The 17,993-nt window shown below is 43.4% G+C and overlaps 1 protein-coding gene across 1 annotated transcript in view; it reads left to right on the top strand.

The window, feature by feature from the left end:
* The window catches only part of RHOQ (ras homolog family member Q), a 52,467-nt gene that overhangs the window by 29,551 nt on the left and 4,923 nt on the right, over window positions 1-17,993 (top strand). The window contains exons 3-4 of the mRNA XM_075595811.1: window positions 9,732-9,896; window positions 13,268-13,363. Of these exons, the coding sequence (XP_075451926.1) occupies window positions 9,732-9,896; window positions 13,268-13,363 (261 nt within the window). The remainder of the gene's footprint in view (window positions 1-9,731; window positions 9,897-13,267; window positions 13,364-17,993) is intronic.

Consider the following 17,993-nt stretch of genomic DNA (forward strand, 5'->3'; position numbering starts at 1 on the left):
CGCTCATCTAAAAGACAAGGTTGCAAAATTTGAACCACCTAAACAAGCACTAGCAAAACCTTCAGCCACCCAGCAGGCAACAAAAGAAGGTACACGTGCTGAATTAAAACCAGAAGAATCCTTAGCTGATGAAGCTGAAAAGATGGGACATTCTCTGGAAGTGGGTGTGGAATTGCAACTTAACCTAAAAGGGGCTGTTTTTAAACGCTCTGCAACTGCTGCCATACAGTATGCCTACAATAAGACGAGCACCCGACGTGAGGGAAATCTCATGACCGCGCACGTAGAAAAAAGACTATACTTGGAGAAAGTCCTCCTCGAGCGACTGAGGGGTGCTGATCTTAAACACCTTCAGGAGGAGACACGAATAAACTGGAGAAAGGGCTCCAATCCCAGCAGGACTGAGGGTTCTCTTCCTCCATCCACTCTCATTCAAGTCACTGAGATATCTAGAATGAGAGTGGAAGGATGGGCTGTGGCCGTGGCAAGCCCGAGCTTCCCACAAACAGGGGAGGTACGTAACAGGGGAGTAATCCCTGTTCAAGTAATATGCCTTTAATCTAGCAGTGTGGTGGTTAACTGCTGGTAGTCAATTAATAAACACCACCTGCCTGATTTAGATGGCTTACAAAAGCCTGTCTTGTGAGACAGGAAGTGACTCCTTAGCTCTGATTGAGAGCTGAACTTTGGAGACAGAGCAGTGTTTTTGAGTCTCCCAGGAGAGACTGACCAAGAGAACAAATATCTCTGGAGCTGACTGGTCTTTAGCTCTGCCCAGCATAGTTGATTGCAAGACACCAAATAAGACTTCTAAACCTGGATGCTGATATTTTCTGTGCACGCACGGGTGCGGTTCTAGGAGAGCAGAGAAGCTTACTCTACAGCAGCTAACAGATAAGACTTTCATTATTAAGAGACTGCTTATATCTGCTTATTTCATGCTATATGTTTTGGGGCTGCGAGACATGCTTGACTTAGGGAGTTGGGAATTAATTGCATGGTATTTTCACTAGAGATACTCCCAAGTGAATAGAAGCTTTGTTCCCCCCCTGTGTTTGGATAATTTCCTGATGAAAAGGAAAAGGCACAATAAAGCCTATTATAATTTCACCTTATAAAGTCTCCAAATTGTGTACCTCTGTGAACGTCCATCTACAAGGTCCAAAGCCGCTCCAGTGAACCAAATATTGGAGAACCCCTCTAGAGTGTCTTCAATCAATAATAGACTGAATTTCATATTCTTCTTGCCCATGTACGATTACAGGCGGTGGTTTGGAAGATGCCATCGGAAATTGAGATCTTTGGAAAACAGGCTTTAGCAAGGAAATATGGAACACAGAAGGTATCTTCATGGACGCGGGGAGCTGGGGACGGTATGCGACCGGATTGATACGTTTCAAAACAGCGAAGGGACCCAGGAACCTTGGGGCCAGTTTGGAAGTAGGAGTCTTGAGCCTAATGTTCTTGGACAAAAGCCACACCCTGTCTCCTGGTTTGAAGTTAGGCACGGGGCGACGATGGCGATCCGCTTGGGCCTTTTGTCTGCGAGTTGCTTCCATAAGAGACTTTTGAATCCTCCTCCAAGATGTTTGTAAAGAATTAATTCTGTTGTCCGCTGCTGGGACCCTGGAAGGTGAAGAAGAAATGGGAAGCCGTGATGGGTGAAATCCATAATTAATAAAGAATGGAGATTCTTGTGTAGATTCGTTCCTTAAGGAATTGTGGACAATCTCTGCCCATGGGAGAAGATCCACCCAGTCATCTTCAGTGTTGGAAATAAAGCACCGTAGATACTGTTCCAAAGTCTGATTAGTCCTTTCGGTCTGTCCATTGGTCTGGGGATGATACCCTGAAGAAAAATGAAGAGAAATGTCCAATGTTTGGGCGAATGTCCGCCAAAACTTAGAGACGAATTGAGATCCACGGTCGGATACAATGGTCAGTGGTACACCGTGAATACGGAAGATTTCTTTGACAAAGATGTCCGCTAAGTTAGCAGAGTTGGGTAAGCCTTTGAGAGGAATAAAGTGAGATTGTTTTGAGAATCTGTCAACTACAACCAAAATGGCATTCCGCGTGTCACAGGCGGATGGGACGGAGCCAAGCTCTGTGGAATTCCTGAAAGTCCTCCGTGGGCGCGCGTGCTCTGTAAGGTGCGTGGGAGGTTGCACAGCAGGGGGCAAAGAGGATGCACGCCGCGGGGGACGTGCCCTGAGAATCTTTGCAGCAAGAAGCTGTGCAGGGGAAGGTCAGGAGGGAGCGTGCCACGGAGGATGCGTTCCCCGATTCCTTACAATAGAGTCCCCAGCAACAACTGAAAGGGCCCGTTCCTTACACTGAATTTTCAATAAATGAAGCTCCCTGGACAATTCTTCACAGGGTACGCCCTAGCAAGCACATTTTCTTTAAGGTACCCAGGGTCCCCAGCATGAATTGAAAGGGCCCTATCCCTAGTATTTTTTTCTTTTATGCAGCTAGGAGGGTACACGGTCCCTGGACAATTTCCCACAGGGTGCGCCCCAACTGTCTCTTTTTCTTCTTATAAAGGGTATCCACACTACCTGGAGCAATTCCCTCAGGGTACGCCTCAACATAATCTTTTACTTTGGTAAGGGTCTAGACAACCCCCTCCCTGGTGTAGCCTCAGAGAGAGGTTCCCCCTTCCTTAACTCGAAATGGGTGCCCAGGGTCCCTGGTGAAGCATTAGGAGCCTAGCCCTGACCTCTTCTGTGCTTTACTGCTGCAATGTCCTAAAATCCTGCCCTGTTCTGCATCTCAGCAGTGCCTCCATTTGTAGCGCTGCTTCCCCCCCCCCCCCCCCACTCCACCCCCCCCCCCTCTGGGAGATCTTGCTATTGCTACAGGTGTATTGGTGCTTGTTACCTGTGAGGGTCCAGAAGAGATGAGGTTCCCGTGATGGTAAGGGAAACAGGACAGGCTTTTGGTGATTCTTCAAGTTCTTCTTGTGGTGTCAGCGCCTCCAGTCACAGCAGGCTCCAGCGTTCCTGGAGACAGTCCCCACCATGACAGACTTCTCGCATACCCCCACCCAATAGACTGTTACATAGGCAGGGGTATATAAAAATGATTCTTTATTGAGGCAGCCACTGAAGTATATGATATTACAGCGTATGCATCATCTTTAGGGTGAGTCCTAGGCCTCTGGGTGGTGCTGGCCTTGAGGCCTTATGCTCTGCGCAGATCTTTCACTTCACTCAACTCCAGGAGGCACTGAAGGCATGTCTCAACCCCAGGAGGGGGGAGACCTCAACTGAACATAATTTGGAACACTTCCTCCCTAAGGCACAGAGGGGGAGGGCACAAGATCTGCACCATGATTGGCTGTACACAGACCCAGTTTCAGCTCCACCCCGGTCACTCAGAGAGGCAGCATGAGGGGGGGGGGGGGGGGAAACCCACAGGATAGCCTGACACTGCCTGTAGCTACTAGGACTTACATGACAGGAGGCAGAAAATATAGCCCTGGACCAGCCATGGCTACACTAGTAAACTTCTATAGACTAAAATCAATGGGAGGAGACAGGCAGGACCAGATAAAATAACAATAGCACAGACTGGTAACAACCTTAAGTGCATGCTTGCTAATGCAAAAACGCCTAGCAGATAAAATAAGGGAGCTTGAATTAATAGCTAGAAGGGAGCAATATGATATCATGGGCATTACTGAAACATGTTGGGATGAAACTCATGACTGTGCAGTTAATTTTGAGGGTTGTTCCCCTTTTCAGAGGGATCTAGCAAATAGAAGAGTTTATATGTTAAACCGAATTTAAAATGTATTATAAGGGACAGTGTGTATGAAGGGATTGATGAAAATGTAGAGACGTTGTGAATATAAAGTAGCAGTGCAGGTAAAAGTACCAAGAACATGTTTGTAGGAATATGCTATAAACCACTAAATAACTGTGAGATGGAGAGGAAGCCAAACTAGTTTTAGAAATGGAAAAGGCAGCAAAATTAGGTGATGTTTGCATTATGGGTGATTTTAATTATCTGGACATAGACTGGAGCAATGAGATTAGCATTAGAACTAAAGGTAACAGTTTTTTTGTGGGTGCTAAAAGACAAGGAGGAGGGAGGTGATTGCAGTGAATGCCGGGCTGCTGCTGGGGAGCCGCCAGGCAGTCACCACTGGCGGGGAGCTGCCGGGCCACCGCTGCTGCTGCTGCTGCTGCTGCTGCTGCAGGTACCTGAGGAACCCTTGAGTGCCTGCAGAAATCCTGGTTGAAAATCACTCAACTAGGCACAAGAAACACAAATGGACATAGCAATTACAGCCAAAGAGCAGGTAGGGTATAAGGCAAGCTGGTCCTTACTTTATGTCAATGTTTTATTTTTGTATTTCAATAACTTCAGCAGTAAATAAAAATACCACTTATGGTTTGCAACCCTGCTTTTCCCTTTTGTCGATTAGCAAACAGTGCTTCCATTGCAGCCAGGGATTCTGGGTAATGACATGCAAATGAGCACAGTGTTTCACTTTACTTTATATCCATTTTATCATGGGACCCTATAAGATTATATATGCGGTATTACACAGCTTTTCGACACAGCCTGGGTTAAAGAAATGTATAGCCAGTAAACCTACTCACTGTTTTGACCTTTTGGGTCTCAGATGTTGGTTGGTGGCTATGCAACGTGAAGCTGGTACATGAGTATTACTAGACAATAAAAAAATAATGCTGGGTAAAACAAGTGACAAAAACCCTCCACCGTCCAGTATACAGTAACTAAAAATATCACTCGTGGTGTATTTGCATGTCTCACACAGGTCTGTAACCTTGTCTTTCCTGATTATCACTTACAGTAAACAGTGCTACCACTGCAACCAGGGATTCTGGGTAATGACCATTTATTATGAACGGCACACCTGTGAGCACGTGACTTGTATATGTGACAAGGTTTAGTACACACAGCTATCTAGCTGATCCATTCTTCACTTGCGCAAGGTCCCTCAAATGAATAAAGCCTCCCCTCAATCTGTCACATCTTTACTTCGCTGCAATCACCAAAGAATTAATCAATACTAATATGCAGAGTCTTTGGTCCTTTTTTACAAAATAAAATATGCACTTAGCACACACAAATATGTTGTAGTAAAGAGCCCAAACATATACAGTACTTATTAAAGTTTAGATTTAATACACATTTTTTTTTTCAAAGTCGATTACTGGCAAAACATTTGTCGAACTTTGGAGGACTAAACATTTCTCATGAATGAGAGATAGAGAACTATTTAGTAGAGTAGCTATTGACTTTTATACCCCCAAAACACTCCTTTATACAACACATGCAGAGAACACACCTGAGATACCTGGGAAATATTCTTATTTGAATACACTTTGCATATTCAAGTTAAATCAATGGGTGCTAAACTAAATTGAACTCCCTCCCCGTAAACTATTGATAAATATTTCTGAGGATACTTTAGATTAAATTAACATAACTGATAACATTAGCTTACTAGCCACACTTACAGATGCAGCAGCCATTATTTTAACAAATCACGGCGCCGTTTTCGTGTGCGCTGCTGTACTCCATGCTGCATTAACGCCGCCAATCGCCCGAGGCAAACGTGTTTATCGCGGTTGCTTTGTTTGAATTTAATGGATTGTGTGCAATTAAATGCAATGAAATGAATGAATTGTAATGTATACAGTACAGGCATACCCCGCATTAACGTACGCAATGGGACCGGAGCATGTATGTAAAGCGAAAATGTACTTAAAGTGAAGCACTAACTTTTTCCCACTTATCGATGCATGTACTGTACTGCAATCGTCATATACGTGCATAACTGATGTAAATAACGCATTTGTAACAGGCTCTATAGTCTCCCCACTTGGGCACAGCTTCGGTACAGGTAGGGAGCTGGTATTGCTGTTCAGGACGTGCTGAAAGGCGCATGCGTGAGCTGCCGTTTGCCTATTGAGCGAGATGTACTTACTCGCGAGTGTACTTAAAGTGAGTGTCCTTAAACCGGGGTATGCCTGTACTGTGCTACTGTGTCAATTTCAGGTGTTTAAAAACCAGAACACTTAAAATGCCATTTTATGCACTCGCCTGCACTCGCGTCTTAAGGCGGTACGGTTGGAAGTAATCCTGCGCCATCACATGGGTTTTCCGAGGTATACACCGCGTGATTTGTTAAAATAATGGTCGCTGCATCTGTAAGTGTCCAGTCCATTTGTTATTGTTCATTTATCTGTGGGTAAAATCAAATGGCTTTTCTTCACAGTTATGGATGGCTAAAGACATAGATTAAAGTCCATATTTTGTGCTTGGTGTATACTTTCTTCAGCCATGTTTGATCACTGAGGCTTGATAATTGTCAGCATGCCAAGGAATAATCTGCAATGTGAGGAAGTGAAGGACATGAATAAGCTGTTTGTTGGTCATAAAAAGATGTAGTCATCACATCACTGTACCTACTGTAGCTACTCAGGGTACCAACGCAGTGTGTGTTACTTACCCCCTATACATTTCCTAAAGTGTCAGTCACAGAGAAGCAAATGCAAGGGGTTAAATATTGATAATTAAGGCAATTTTTTTTTTAAATGGGCTATAATAATTTTAAAAGGTTTTTAATATTTGTTTAAACATGAAATTTGGAGTTACTGTATTTCACTTCCTCCAGCTGCTCCCTTTTGTGAGCTGTTACTGTGTGCGAGGCAGGCCTAACTCTTTAGGCTGCGTCCATGGTATGGACGACCGCTGAGCGATCAGACTGCCTAAAGGCAGAGATTGCGTCTATACAGCGTGCGGGCGCCTGCGCACGGAAGCGGGCGTGCATTGCGCAAGAAATCAGTTAAAACTGATTTCTTGGCGCGACGGGCCGGTCACGTGAGCAGTTTGCCCAATGAGGGTGAACCAGCTCCGTGACGTCACTGGCACGCCCCTAGACACACCCACGGACGGCACGCGTACCATGGCCAGGGAAAGCACCCGCTTTCCCTCAGCCTCCGCACACCTCCGCACGGGCGAAGTGTCTATGGACGCAGCCTAATTTGCCTACTAGCTTTCATCCTATGACAAGAAGTTGGGATGCATATTTATAATGGCATCACCAAGACAGCAGGACAAAACAGCCATTGGCAGAGAAAAGATGTGGTCTGAGATGTGGACTGCTTTTCCGAGTCCCCACTCAACTTACATGTCAAAAAAGAAAGTCATTTATTACAAGTATTTTTGAACTCAATGGAACTTCTCTTGTAATGCATTGCTCTGTATTTTTGTCCAAATCTGCTGTAGCACAGGTTCTGGTGAAGTCTCCAATCCTCTCCTATTAACCTCTCGAATGAGACTGAAACACTGTGGAGACCAAAAGGCACAGTTTTAAATTGCTATAGACCGAAAGGGGTAGAGGGTTTTGGCTATCGACTATCCAGAGGGGTCAGTCAAGTCCAGAGTTGATATAAACCAAGCAAAACCTAGTCTTTCTAAAAGATCATCTAAAATCAATGCAGAAGCATGTAGAACCACCAGGCTGGGTTAACAAAACTATTGGGATTCACCAATTGCTGACTGATCCTTTGATTACCCCAATCAAAGCATTTCCTCTATTTACTTATGGATGGAGTCCCTTTTACTTAAAGTGTACAAGCTCTGGATTTTATTTTCACTTTAGGTTCTGTAATAATGGTGTGTTTGAGTTCAGTGTTCATTTGAAGTTCCACAAACACATTATTAACATTCCGGATGACTTCTAGTAACGGAGCTCTCTGGTCACTAGTCTATTGGCCGCTGATGAATATGTCTACAGTGCACAGATTGTACGACCTGGGTGTTATCTCCCAAACATTCACAGGCCAATACCTTACCTGATTCGTGCAAATCATAGTGTATCACACATTGTCTCCACAGTTAAATTCTGCAATTCACACCATTGGGGCTATTCATTAACCTTTTGGATGCCCCAGGAAGTAGCTACTTCGTCATGAGGTCTGGAACTACAGGGGTCCCATGACATAATAGTTGTATCCAAAATTCCCACTAATTTTGCTAGGGGAGATCGCATCCTTCGCTCCAATGAACTTCTCCCCTTCCGTCATCAGGGACAGATTGATCAGAGTGGCCGGAAGGGATGTGGCACTCTGTCCCTCTCCCCCCGCCCCCCAGCTCCAATGGCAATCAAGGGGTTAAACCAATGGGAGTTTCCATGCAATAGTGCCCTGATTGGTGCTAGCAGTGTATTGAATAACTACTTATGAGCTCTTTAAGATTTTGCAAAACTTTGGTTTTCTCTGAAACATTGAGAAGGCATAAAACGCCAGAGCGGTGTGAGCGTTGCGCTGATTGTCTGTAGAGTTGCCAGGTGTCTTCTCTGAAAATACTGGACACAATGGTGAAATGTGTAATGCGCTGGAGACACACACACACCACTCTCCATTCTGTTTCCTCCTCTCCTTTGCCACACCCCCAGACTCCTGACACCTCCTCCTCATTAGCTGCATTACCTATCCCCCTAGCAACAGCCCTACACGGGGGAAACACCAGGCCCCCCCAAGCCTGTCAGGTCATTATGTCCAGAGAGGTAATACTGGACACATATTACCAGTATTGTCCAGTATTGTCCAGTGTTACCTCGCATTTTTACTGGATAGAGTGTCCAAATACATGACAGTTCGGTTCAATACTTGACACCTGGCAACCCATATTGTCTATCAGGTCTTCATGAATATATATATACACATATACATATAATAATATCTATACAAGAGCCTATCTTACATTAAAGATAAATCTATACAAGAGCATATTTTACATTTAATCTCACAATTTAGGCTGAAAACTAGGGGTCCAGCTTTAGGCTTAAAACCGTAGTTGTTCAAGGGGTCAGTTCATCCCCTACAATTAATCTAATGAAAGAATATAAACAAATTAATAGTGAACAATTACCTGACTTCTGTATTATTTGGTGATTCACCTGCTTCTTCTTCTGTTTCATCAGAAACGCTGGAACCCCATCAGAGACGCCTTAAAGGGACCCCACAGCCCTTCTGATTGATAGCGGACAGGACGTTGCAGTGAGAGTGGCTCCCCAGGGGGCGTCTCTGTCAGGGTTTTACAGAACGGAGAAAGCAATATTTACCTGGACATCATTAACTATACAAAGGCTCAGCTCATTTTTTTTTCTACTTATATTTGTTTATTAGATATATTTAAAAAAAAAAAATGGAGTGTAGTTTGAACTGGCCCCTTTAACACAGCGGCCTCGGTCCATGTTGGACTCTATTTCTATACAAAGTAAACCAGCATTCTGTAATCTTCTTTTTCATAGTTTTCAATATATAATTAGAGAGCTGTGTATTTACTGGCATCCGCTGTCACCATTGCAACCACTGTCTTAATGAATGTGATTAGCCCAGGCTATTTTAACAGCCCTGGGAGGCAAATTATCAGCAATTGGGATTTCCTGTATTGAAGCACCGAATTTGAAAAGGGCCGGATTGCTAAAAACAGCAGTAAAAGGACTGTGTCCAAGGTGAAAAGAAAGGAGGCATTCATTTTTGTTTATGGTGAGCCGAGCGGATTGCTGCTTTAAAGTCTGACTTTAAAAAACAAAAAAAATGTTTTATACAATCTAGTTCACAATTGATGTCAGTTTATGATTGTTTGATTACATGATAATCTCATGGAGTGGTATCAAGCTATTACAAGCTCTGTTTGAAGTAGTCCAGCTGAGTGTTAATCATGCTTTCTTCTTCTAGGAAGATTATGATCGTTTGAGACCGTTGTCTTATCCCATGACCGATGTTTTCCTGATCTGTTTCTCAGTGGTGAATCCTGCCTCGTTTCAGAATGTAAGGGAGGAATGGGTACCCGAACTAAAGGAATATGCACCAAATGTACCTTTTTTACTAGTAGGAACACAGGTAAGCTTTGCAAGTTCATATATCTACCAAAGCCTTAGACCTTTTGGACCCGACAAATGTGGGTGTAAGTGTTTTCAGGTGATGGGATCATGTGGCTATGTAAGGTGCTGCATAAAGTGCTCTGTCATTCTAATTAAAGCAGCAAAATACAGACGAAAAGGCCCACGAACTTTGGGGCTGGGGTTGAAAACTAGACTTTCCCAGGTGCAGGGAACTCTTTGGGAGAGTTTTACCCTGACCGGGACATAGCCCGGAATCTCCTGGAAACCCAAATCGTCATAAAATTCCATACGCTACCGCTACGTTCTCTTCTGAGAACTTGGTCCCTCGTGACCGCGAGTAAGTCCAAATCTCCTGGAACTCAAATCGGCATAAAATCCAAGCCGTGACTGCTATGTTCGATTCTGAAAACTTGGGCACAAAATGCTTGACTTAGCCTCTGGCGGGCAGGCTTTTCAGGCTTGGAATCAAAGCCGGTTGCTGTGCTATTACAAACAAAGCATCTTTGAAAAGCCCGCCTGCGCTCTTTCAGCGCAGACTCAAGGGGAACACCCCATCTGATTGGCTCATGGCTTCTTATAGTATTCTCTGCTTCATTCACAAAATAAAAGCAGACCGGACAGCCAATCAGCGCGTGGGAACTTTCCCAAGCAGCCAATCGGAGCCGTGACGGCTAGAAAAGCCGGGTCAGCGGGAAATTCGAAACAGCTAAGGGGCATGCACAAGCCTGCCACATACTTCCCCCCCCCCCCTCCCACCCACCCCTAGCCATCCCAATGCTACCCGCTGGGCAGGCTCCACCAGGTCTGGCAGAACAAGTGGCATCCGCCATCACCTTGGCACTAGCTGGGGTACCCCCTTAACCTAGGGATTCCCTCAGCTAAGGGAATCCATATTTATCCCTGTGCCTCCTTCTCCTTTCTAGGCTGTGCTGAAGCAGCTTACCCTAGTGGTGAGTCGCGCTTATGTTTTCAAGGGGAAGTATTGCTGGGACAATGTGCCTACATGTATCTGAGAATCTGGCATGATTCCCGGGTACATTTATTGGGGACCCGGTAACTCTGGACCCAACCTCATAGGCACATTCTGTCAACGGTTCCTCTGCAAAACCCCCCTTAAAATTCATACACTAGCAATCCCTGCTTGCTGGCATGCCCGGAAAGGGAAAAAACACAAAACAAATGGTTTTATTACACAAAGTACAATGTGATCATACAATGTTACTGGGTCCAAGAGCTAACTCTCTGGGACCCTAAGGCCGAGTCCATAGAAGGACAGGCCGCGCTGAGCCGTGCAGATGCTCCGCGCTGAGCCCCTGCATCATCAATGAGGATGCCTTGAGAGGGGGCTCACGCGAGCGTCCGCAGGCGTGCGGAGGCGCTGGATTTATCAGCCGAGCGCCAAGCTGTTTTTCAGTGCGCTGCCGGCTGAAAACATCCAATCAGCGCGGAGCAGCGTCAACGTCACGGCGCCGTAACGTCGGCACCGTGACGTTGTCGGTGCGTCGCGGGCGATTGGCCCAGTGGCGTCACTGCCCTGCCTCCCTCAGTCTCCCCCCGCCTCCGATCGCGCCCGCTGAGCGTCAGCGTGCCTCAGCCCTGCTACCCCCTCTATGGCCCCAGCCTAATACACCGAGCAGGGGTAACCAAAACAGGCTTGACCTTTATTATAGAGCCTGGTTACCCCCTCCCATCACAGTATTTACCTCAGGTACTGAGGGGTGCCTGGAGCTGAAAATAGCAGGATAACTGCTTCTTTAAAGCAAACGTCTCTTTTGGTTTCTTTGGAAATGGAAATGAAATTTCTTTCAGTCGTTGATTGAGCCACCTGTGCTGAAGCAGGGATATCCTTAAAACCTGACCTGTTGGTGACCCTTGAGGACTGGAGTTGGCCACTCCTGCCCTAGATTCTTGAAATCTTGGGCAAAGGTCACATTACCTCCCTTAAGTTTCCAACATTACAATGTAAGCGCTCTGCAGCAATATTTAGGTTTTCACTGTACCTATATTAAAGCAGCAGTCCAAGCTGGCATTTTGTATTTTTGTATTTGTTTCCCTTTAATATGTGCATCAGTACAAACCACACACTGATAAGTAATTAGCTAAGTTGACTATCGTTCCGTTCTCCTGTGATCCATCGGCAAAGATTCAGCTCGGGGGTTCACTAAATCCCTGTCAGTGCAGCAGAAGAGGACCAAAGATGCAAAATCCAGTGGGGAAGATCATGTGACCAGGCAGTCACAAGATACAATTGGTGCACTGCTAGAAAGAGGGCAGGGCTCAAAAAGGGAAGTGCCAGAGCCGGTTTCAGAAGAGGAAGGGGATGTGACTTTGTAAATGGTTGCTATACAAACAAAAATGCTTGTTACATTATAATACTTTAAACATGTCATTGAGTTATTTTAAAAAAATGCTACAAGTATTTTCTTATAGCACAGAACGATTTATTTAAAAAATAAAAAAAAACACATTTGCTTAGTCTGCAGCTTTAATATGCACAATTATGTTAAGATTCGTACATAGTAGTAAATAATAATTGTAATTAATACTTATGTCATTTTAAACAGTGGAAGATCTTACAATATTATTTACAAATCTTAATTTTGTGTTTTATTAAAAAAAATAAAAAAAAAAATATATATATATATATATATATTAAGCGGGTTGTATACTGAATAGCAATAGCTATTAGCCATTATTGACAGCCACAAACCGCTATGGCCTTATAATGGGTAAATCATTTTGGGGATAAAGTTGTGCACGCTTTACAATGCATGGAAATCCCGCTGCAGTGAACGGGTTTATAGCTCAAACCGCAGCTAGTACGGCCACGTGAGTAAGCTCATTAGAAATAATTGGTTTAAAGGAACAATCCAAGCCAGTTTATTGTCTTAATTTTTTAAATACAGGTTTGGAGCAGGGGGTTCTCCAGAGCTGAACCCCATTAATTTCAGCTCCCTGCCCCCCCCCCCATGTTTGCAGAGATACTTACCCCCAAAGAGGGTGCCGGTATCTCCTGCAGTTTTCTAGTTTTTAGCTTCCTCGTTACATGGGCCAATAGGTCCTGATTACCTGATGACATCACGGCTTTCTATTGTCCCGCAGAGCACAGGAGCTCTGAAAAGCAGACATATAGTGAGCCCCAGAGTGGCAACCAGCACCCCCTACAGAGGTAAGTATCCCTGGAAGCAAGAGGTCCAGAAGCTGAAATGATCCAACTCCGGAGAGCCCCTGCTTCAATCCTGTATTTAAAAAATTAAGAAGAAATACGGCTTGGATTGCCTGTTTAAGAGTTTGAAATGTTGACCACCGCTTTGTGACTAACACTCTTTGATTTTAAGTCTAAAGTTAGACTATTCTTATGGTTTGCAGATCGACTTAAGAGATGATCCCAAAACTTTGGCAAAACTAAATGATGTGAAAGAAAAACCTATTACTGTTGAGCAAGGGCAGAAGTTGGCTAAAGAGGTAAATAAATTAAACATTCATTATGGTGTGTGTGTGGGTAATTTGAAAATGGAATGTTAGACCCTAGAAGTCTAATGTTTTTGTTCAATGTGTTGCTTATGAAGAGTATTATCCTGCAGGATTTGGCGATTTTATGATGTGACTTATTTTATTTTTTACCATTAAACCTGTACACATTTTCATTTTTGTAGATGCTTTTCTAGTCAGACACCCCCCTGGGAACCATGATTGGTACTTTTCACTCTCCTCTTTGAAACAGATCTAGGGTTGCCAGACGTCCCGTATATATCTGGGATTGTCCCTTTTTTCAATGCATTGACTTATGGTCCCTGAAAGGTCTGTCGGGACGCATAATTGTCCCATATTTCAGGGTCAACGGGACAATTGAGGGGTGCACGTAGGTGCGGCCGGCAGTGACGGGAGAAATATGGCGGTGGGGATGGCAGCTGCTGTAGACAATTGGCGAAGGAAGAGGAGGGCAGGGGGTGGAGCCCGCCCCAGCGGCCCGATCCAGAAGTCAATTACAATTTCCGGTGTCTGCCGCCAGGACGGGTTCCACTCCTGTAAGAGCTGTGCATTGCAACTGGACACTTTTAGCAAGATGGGGGATGGAGAAGATGGAGAAGGGCTGAGAGATGGAGGGAGGATGGGGGTTGAGCGATGGAGGTGGGCAGAGGGAGGAGGGGGGAAGAAATGAATGGAGGGATGAAGAAATGAAGGGGGGAAGAAATGGAGGGAGAGGATGGGGGATGAGGAAAGAAATTAATATATGGATGGGGGAGAGAACAAGATGGGGGATACGGTGAGCGTTTTTGTCACTAAAACATCTAAGAAATGTATGGGGTTTTTTTTATTATAATTTCCTACTGGATTTGGGCGTCACCTACTATAAAAACGTAAATGTGGCAACACTAAACATATAATACCAAAAAGCATGTCTAGCAGTGAAGCTATTATACTATACTATTATATATTTATACTCTAACCTCTCTGTAGTAGTTTGTTATTAAAGAGACAAGATTGAACCACTGCAGTACCACTGTGGTTAACCACCAAAAAATGTCACATTTTAATCTGCACTTATTTTTTCTTCTCGTTTTCAAACATTAACCTATTTTATGTCATAAATTGTTGAAACCCAAATGCTTTCACATGTAAGAAAGCTGGCGTGAACATCACATCTGGTTATGCGGCTGCATTGACTGGGCTCTCTCAGCACTGCATAGTCTAGAATAGGTTTGCAAACTCACATCTTCACCTAGATGACCCACATTATGTATAAATTTTGCTTAGCTTTATGAAACACTAATTTGTTGTAAGAAAACACTACATTTTGATCCGACTCCGCTCTTAACAGCAAATGGTGTTAGGTTTCTGTGCTGCCGGTGTAGGCGACATCCCTTTTTTTGCTGCCAAGAATTGGATGAGCATTGGAACCCAGAGCCATATGTTGTACTCCCTGAAGACAGACAAGATTGCCGTTTCAGAGATAGGCTTTAGAGTGCTATTGGGAGGAGGGAAACTTCCATTCTTCAGCCACTTCACACCCAGCTGCAGAGGTTGTGGTAAGAACATTTTGGCAGCTCCTGCACTTCTGAAAAAGTCATTCTGTTTGGGTACAGAAAATATTTATCTTGCCTCAGTGTCTTATTGTTCAGTTTTTCTGGTTATAAAAATAAAAAAAATGAGGCGGTGGATAGTGGATAATCGCACCACTTCTTTTCCCCGTTTTATACAGTGGAAGAACAGTGAGATTTTACCAGAAGAACATTTCCTGAAACCTGATAAAAATGACTTCAGGGATTAATAAAACGACATGTCCTTTTACTATAACAACCTAGTGGTTTCTGTGAATTGGAGCAAGTGCACTTCACTATGTTACCTTTAAATGGCATATGCATTCATCTATAAAGCAGAGGGTGGGTGGTAATTGCTACAATCCTGTGGCCAGTATTTACCAAACAGTATTGTGTAAATGATATTATTCAAGTAAATGAGCAGGCAGGTGTCTTCTGGGGCTGGGAGATTATCATAGCACTGCTTAGAAAACATGGGTCTTTGTCTTTAGTCTTCCACCAAGTGACAACTTTATAAGCAGCTGCTAATCAGTAGCACCAATATTAAACTCAAGTAATCTATAATGTTAGCCAAAATTATACATTTTGATTGTATGTACCGCTTTTTAAAAATAGTCTCATTTTCTCAACATAAATAAAAAATATATTTTTGATAACCTTTTTGCATACTGTGACCTTTAACTTTTCTTCATACATTGAAGCTGGAGATGATAAAACGGTTCCTGCTGTTACCAAGACTAAGACAATGGTTTTTAAAGAGCAAACAATTCACTGGGTACTTTGCTATGTTTTTTTTTGTAGAGCCTCCACCTGTAAAATGAGGCTGTTTCGATTTTTCCTGCTCGTGTTTCACTATTCCGGAATTAGTTTTTCTTGCAACTTTATTTCTTTACTCTCATTTCTACCTAACTGTAAAAACAAACACACATTCAGCACTCATTAAAATTGACAGCGACTGTGAGCTCACATTTTACTTTTGATGCTTGCTGAACAGGATGATGAATTAGCTTGCCACAGAGCAGGTCCCATTTCAAGGACAATGCTTCCCTCACCAGCCTTTCCAGGTAATTTAGCTTTCCAGTTATAACATGGTCATTCTGTTCTGCAATCATCTCCGTAATTGAGACTAGCTCCTGCCCCATTCTGAGACACTTCTTTCACATAAAATCCTCACAATTGCTTTTTATTACGGTCTTGTCATTTCACCATCCGTTGTATAGCATTGTTTAACCTCCAATACTGGTTGCTTTGAACAGTGTTTTCTTTCTGGGGAGGGCAGAAGCAGTGCAGTAAATCAGTGTTATTTGTTTAAGAAACATATATTAGAGTTGCTATAATGCGAAAGCAGTAAGACATGTAATAGCTTCTTTATCACTTCTTGTTTAAGCGCTTTGCTCCCAGCAACATGTTGCTAAACACTGTCCGGCAAGCATTTAATCATTTCACAGCTCAATGCAATTCAAACTGGATAGGGGTGAAGGGGTTACCAGAGATACTGTGTCCTTTTAAGGCAGTGTTTCTGGGGGGAGGGAGGGAGACATTCTGCCAGCTTTAGGTAGGGTAAGAGAAGGGGTGTGAATGTGATGTGGTTAGTATGTATATTGGGGGGGGGCGGAGGATGAGTGATCTGTATGTGGGAGAGGGGGTGGAGTATAACAATTGTGTGTGTGTGTGTGTGTGTGTGTTTGAGAAAGGGGGTGAGTGTGCTGTGTAAGAAGTGGGGGGTGAATGTAAAAAGTGTGTTGAGGAAAAGGGAGAGTATGAAGTGTGAGAAAAGGGGTGAACGTGGAGTGTGTAATAAGTGGGTCAGTATGCTGCATATGAGCAAGAATGGGTGAGTGACCTCTGATGAGCAGTAGTTCTCCGAGATTAAAAGTCCTTCAGGTGTCCCACTGCTCAAAAAAAAAAAAAGGTGAGAGACTGCTTAAATGAAAATATACTGTGGCTAGGTGGCAGTGTTCAGAGGCGGTAGATTGAACATTAACATTTTACTTGTAACCGTTTAATAAGTCATTGTTGGTCAACAGGCAGCCTGTGGGGCCTTTATCTACCCCTCCCCCCTCGCCTCGTTTTCAGTGTTTTATACAACTGTAGCACTTCTTTACAAACAATACTCTCATATTCAGGTAGCTTTAATTGTTGCAAACATAATGATGTGCAGTATATACAGTAATTGTGGGTGATCTCAAATGAAGGACTTATTCAAGTTCTTATTCACTTGATCATACTCATTTTTTTTAATGCATTTTGCTAGCATTTGGATTGACATTTCCTGAGATGTGAGAAGAAAAAAAAAACCACATTAAACCATACATCGTATTGTAATCTCCAGGATTTGAGGATAATAGAAATATTAAATCATATGCTTTTAAGAATGTCTTGAACATTGTGCAAATCAAAAACTCAACAATTTCAGCCCTCAGGGGGTCCAGGCAATTCTGACACTATTTTATAAAAAATGTTCTGCTCGGCTTTTCAGTTAAGTTTGTGTTTTGTGCAGTAACTTCAACCTGCAGATATCCATCCATCCCAATACATTTTATAATTAACTTAAAAGCATCTTTCTCCTACAGTTGGCCTGCATATTCGCATTAGAGTTTGCTATGTACAGTAGTAGACTATGAAATAGGCCATATGTAAAAATAAAAAGAACTAATATACATGAATTTCACAGAACCATCTAGATGAAAGAGGGTACAGTAATAAGCTGAAGCCAATAGTATGTACAGCATGCATGCCGCTGGGAGTTGGGCTTGATAAGAAACCAGATTGCATTAAAACGTTGAAAATAAAATATTAGCAAAACAGATTACAGAGAAAGTACTGTATGAGGCATGGGATAAAAAAAAGACATTATTAGTCAGTAACACTAGGCGCACCCCCCCCCCCTTATCCGGTGTATGTTAAAAGGGTTATTTAGCAGGTACAATATATGTTCAAGAAACCAAAGTGAAAACCTTTTCTACATGCCAATTGCACAAACGTATTTTTCCTGTTTTGCTAAAACAAAATAATTTGTGTAACATGTCCAACTGTATTTTCTCCCCTTACAG

The sequence above is a fragment of the Ascaphus truei genome, chromosome 4 (genome assembly GCF_040206685.1).
Source record: "Ascaphus truei isolate aAscTru1 chromosome 4, aAscTru1.hap1, whole genome shotgun sequence".
Classification (NCBI taxonomy): Eukaryota; Metazoa; Chordata; class Amphibia; order Anura; family Ascaphidae; genus Ascaphus; species Ascaphus truei.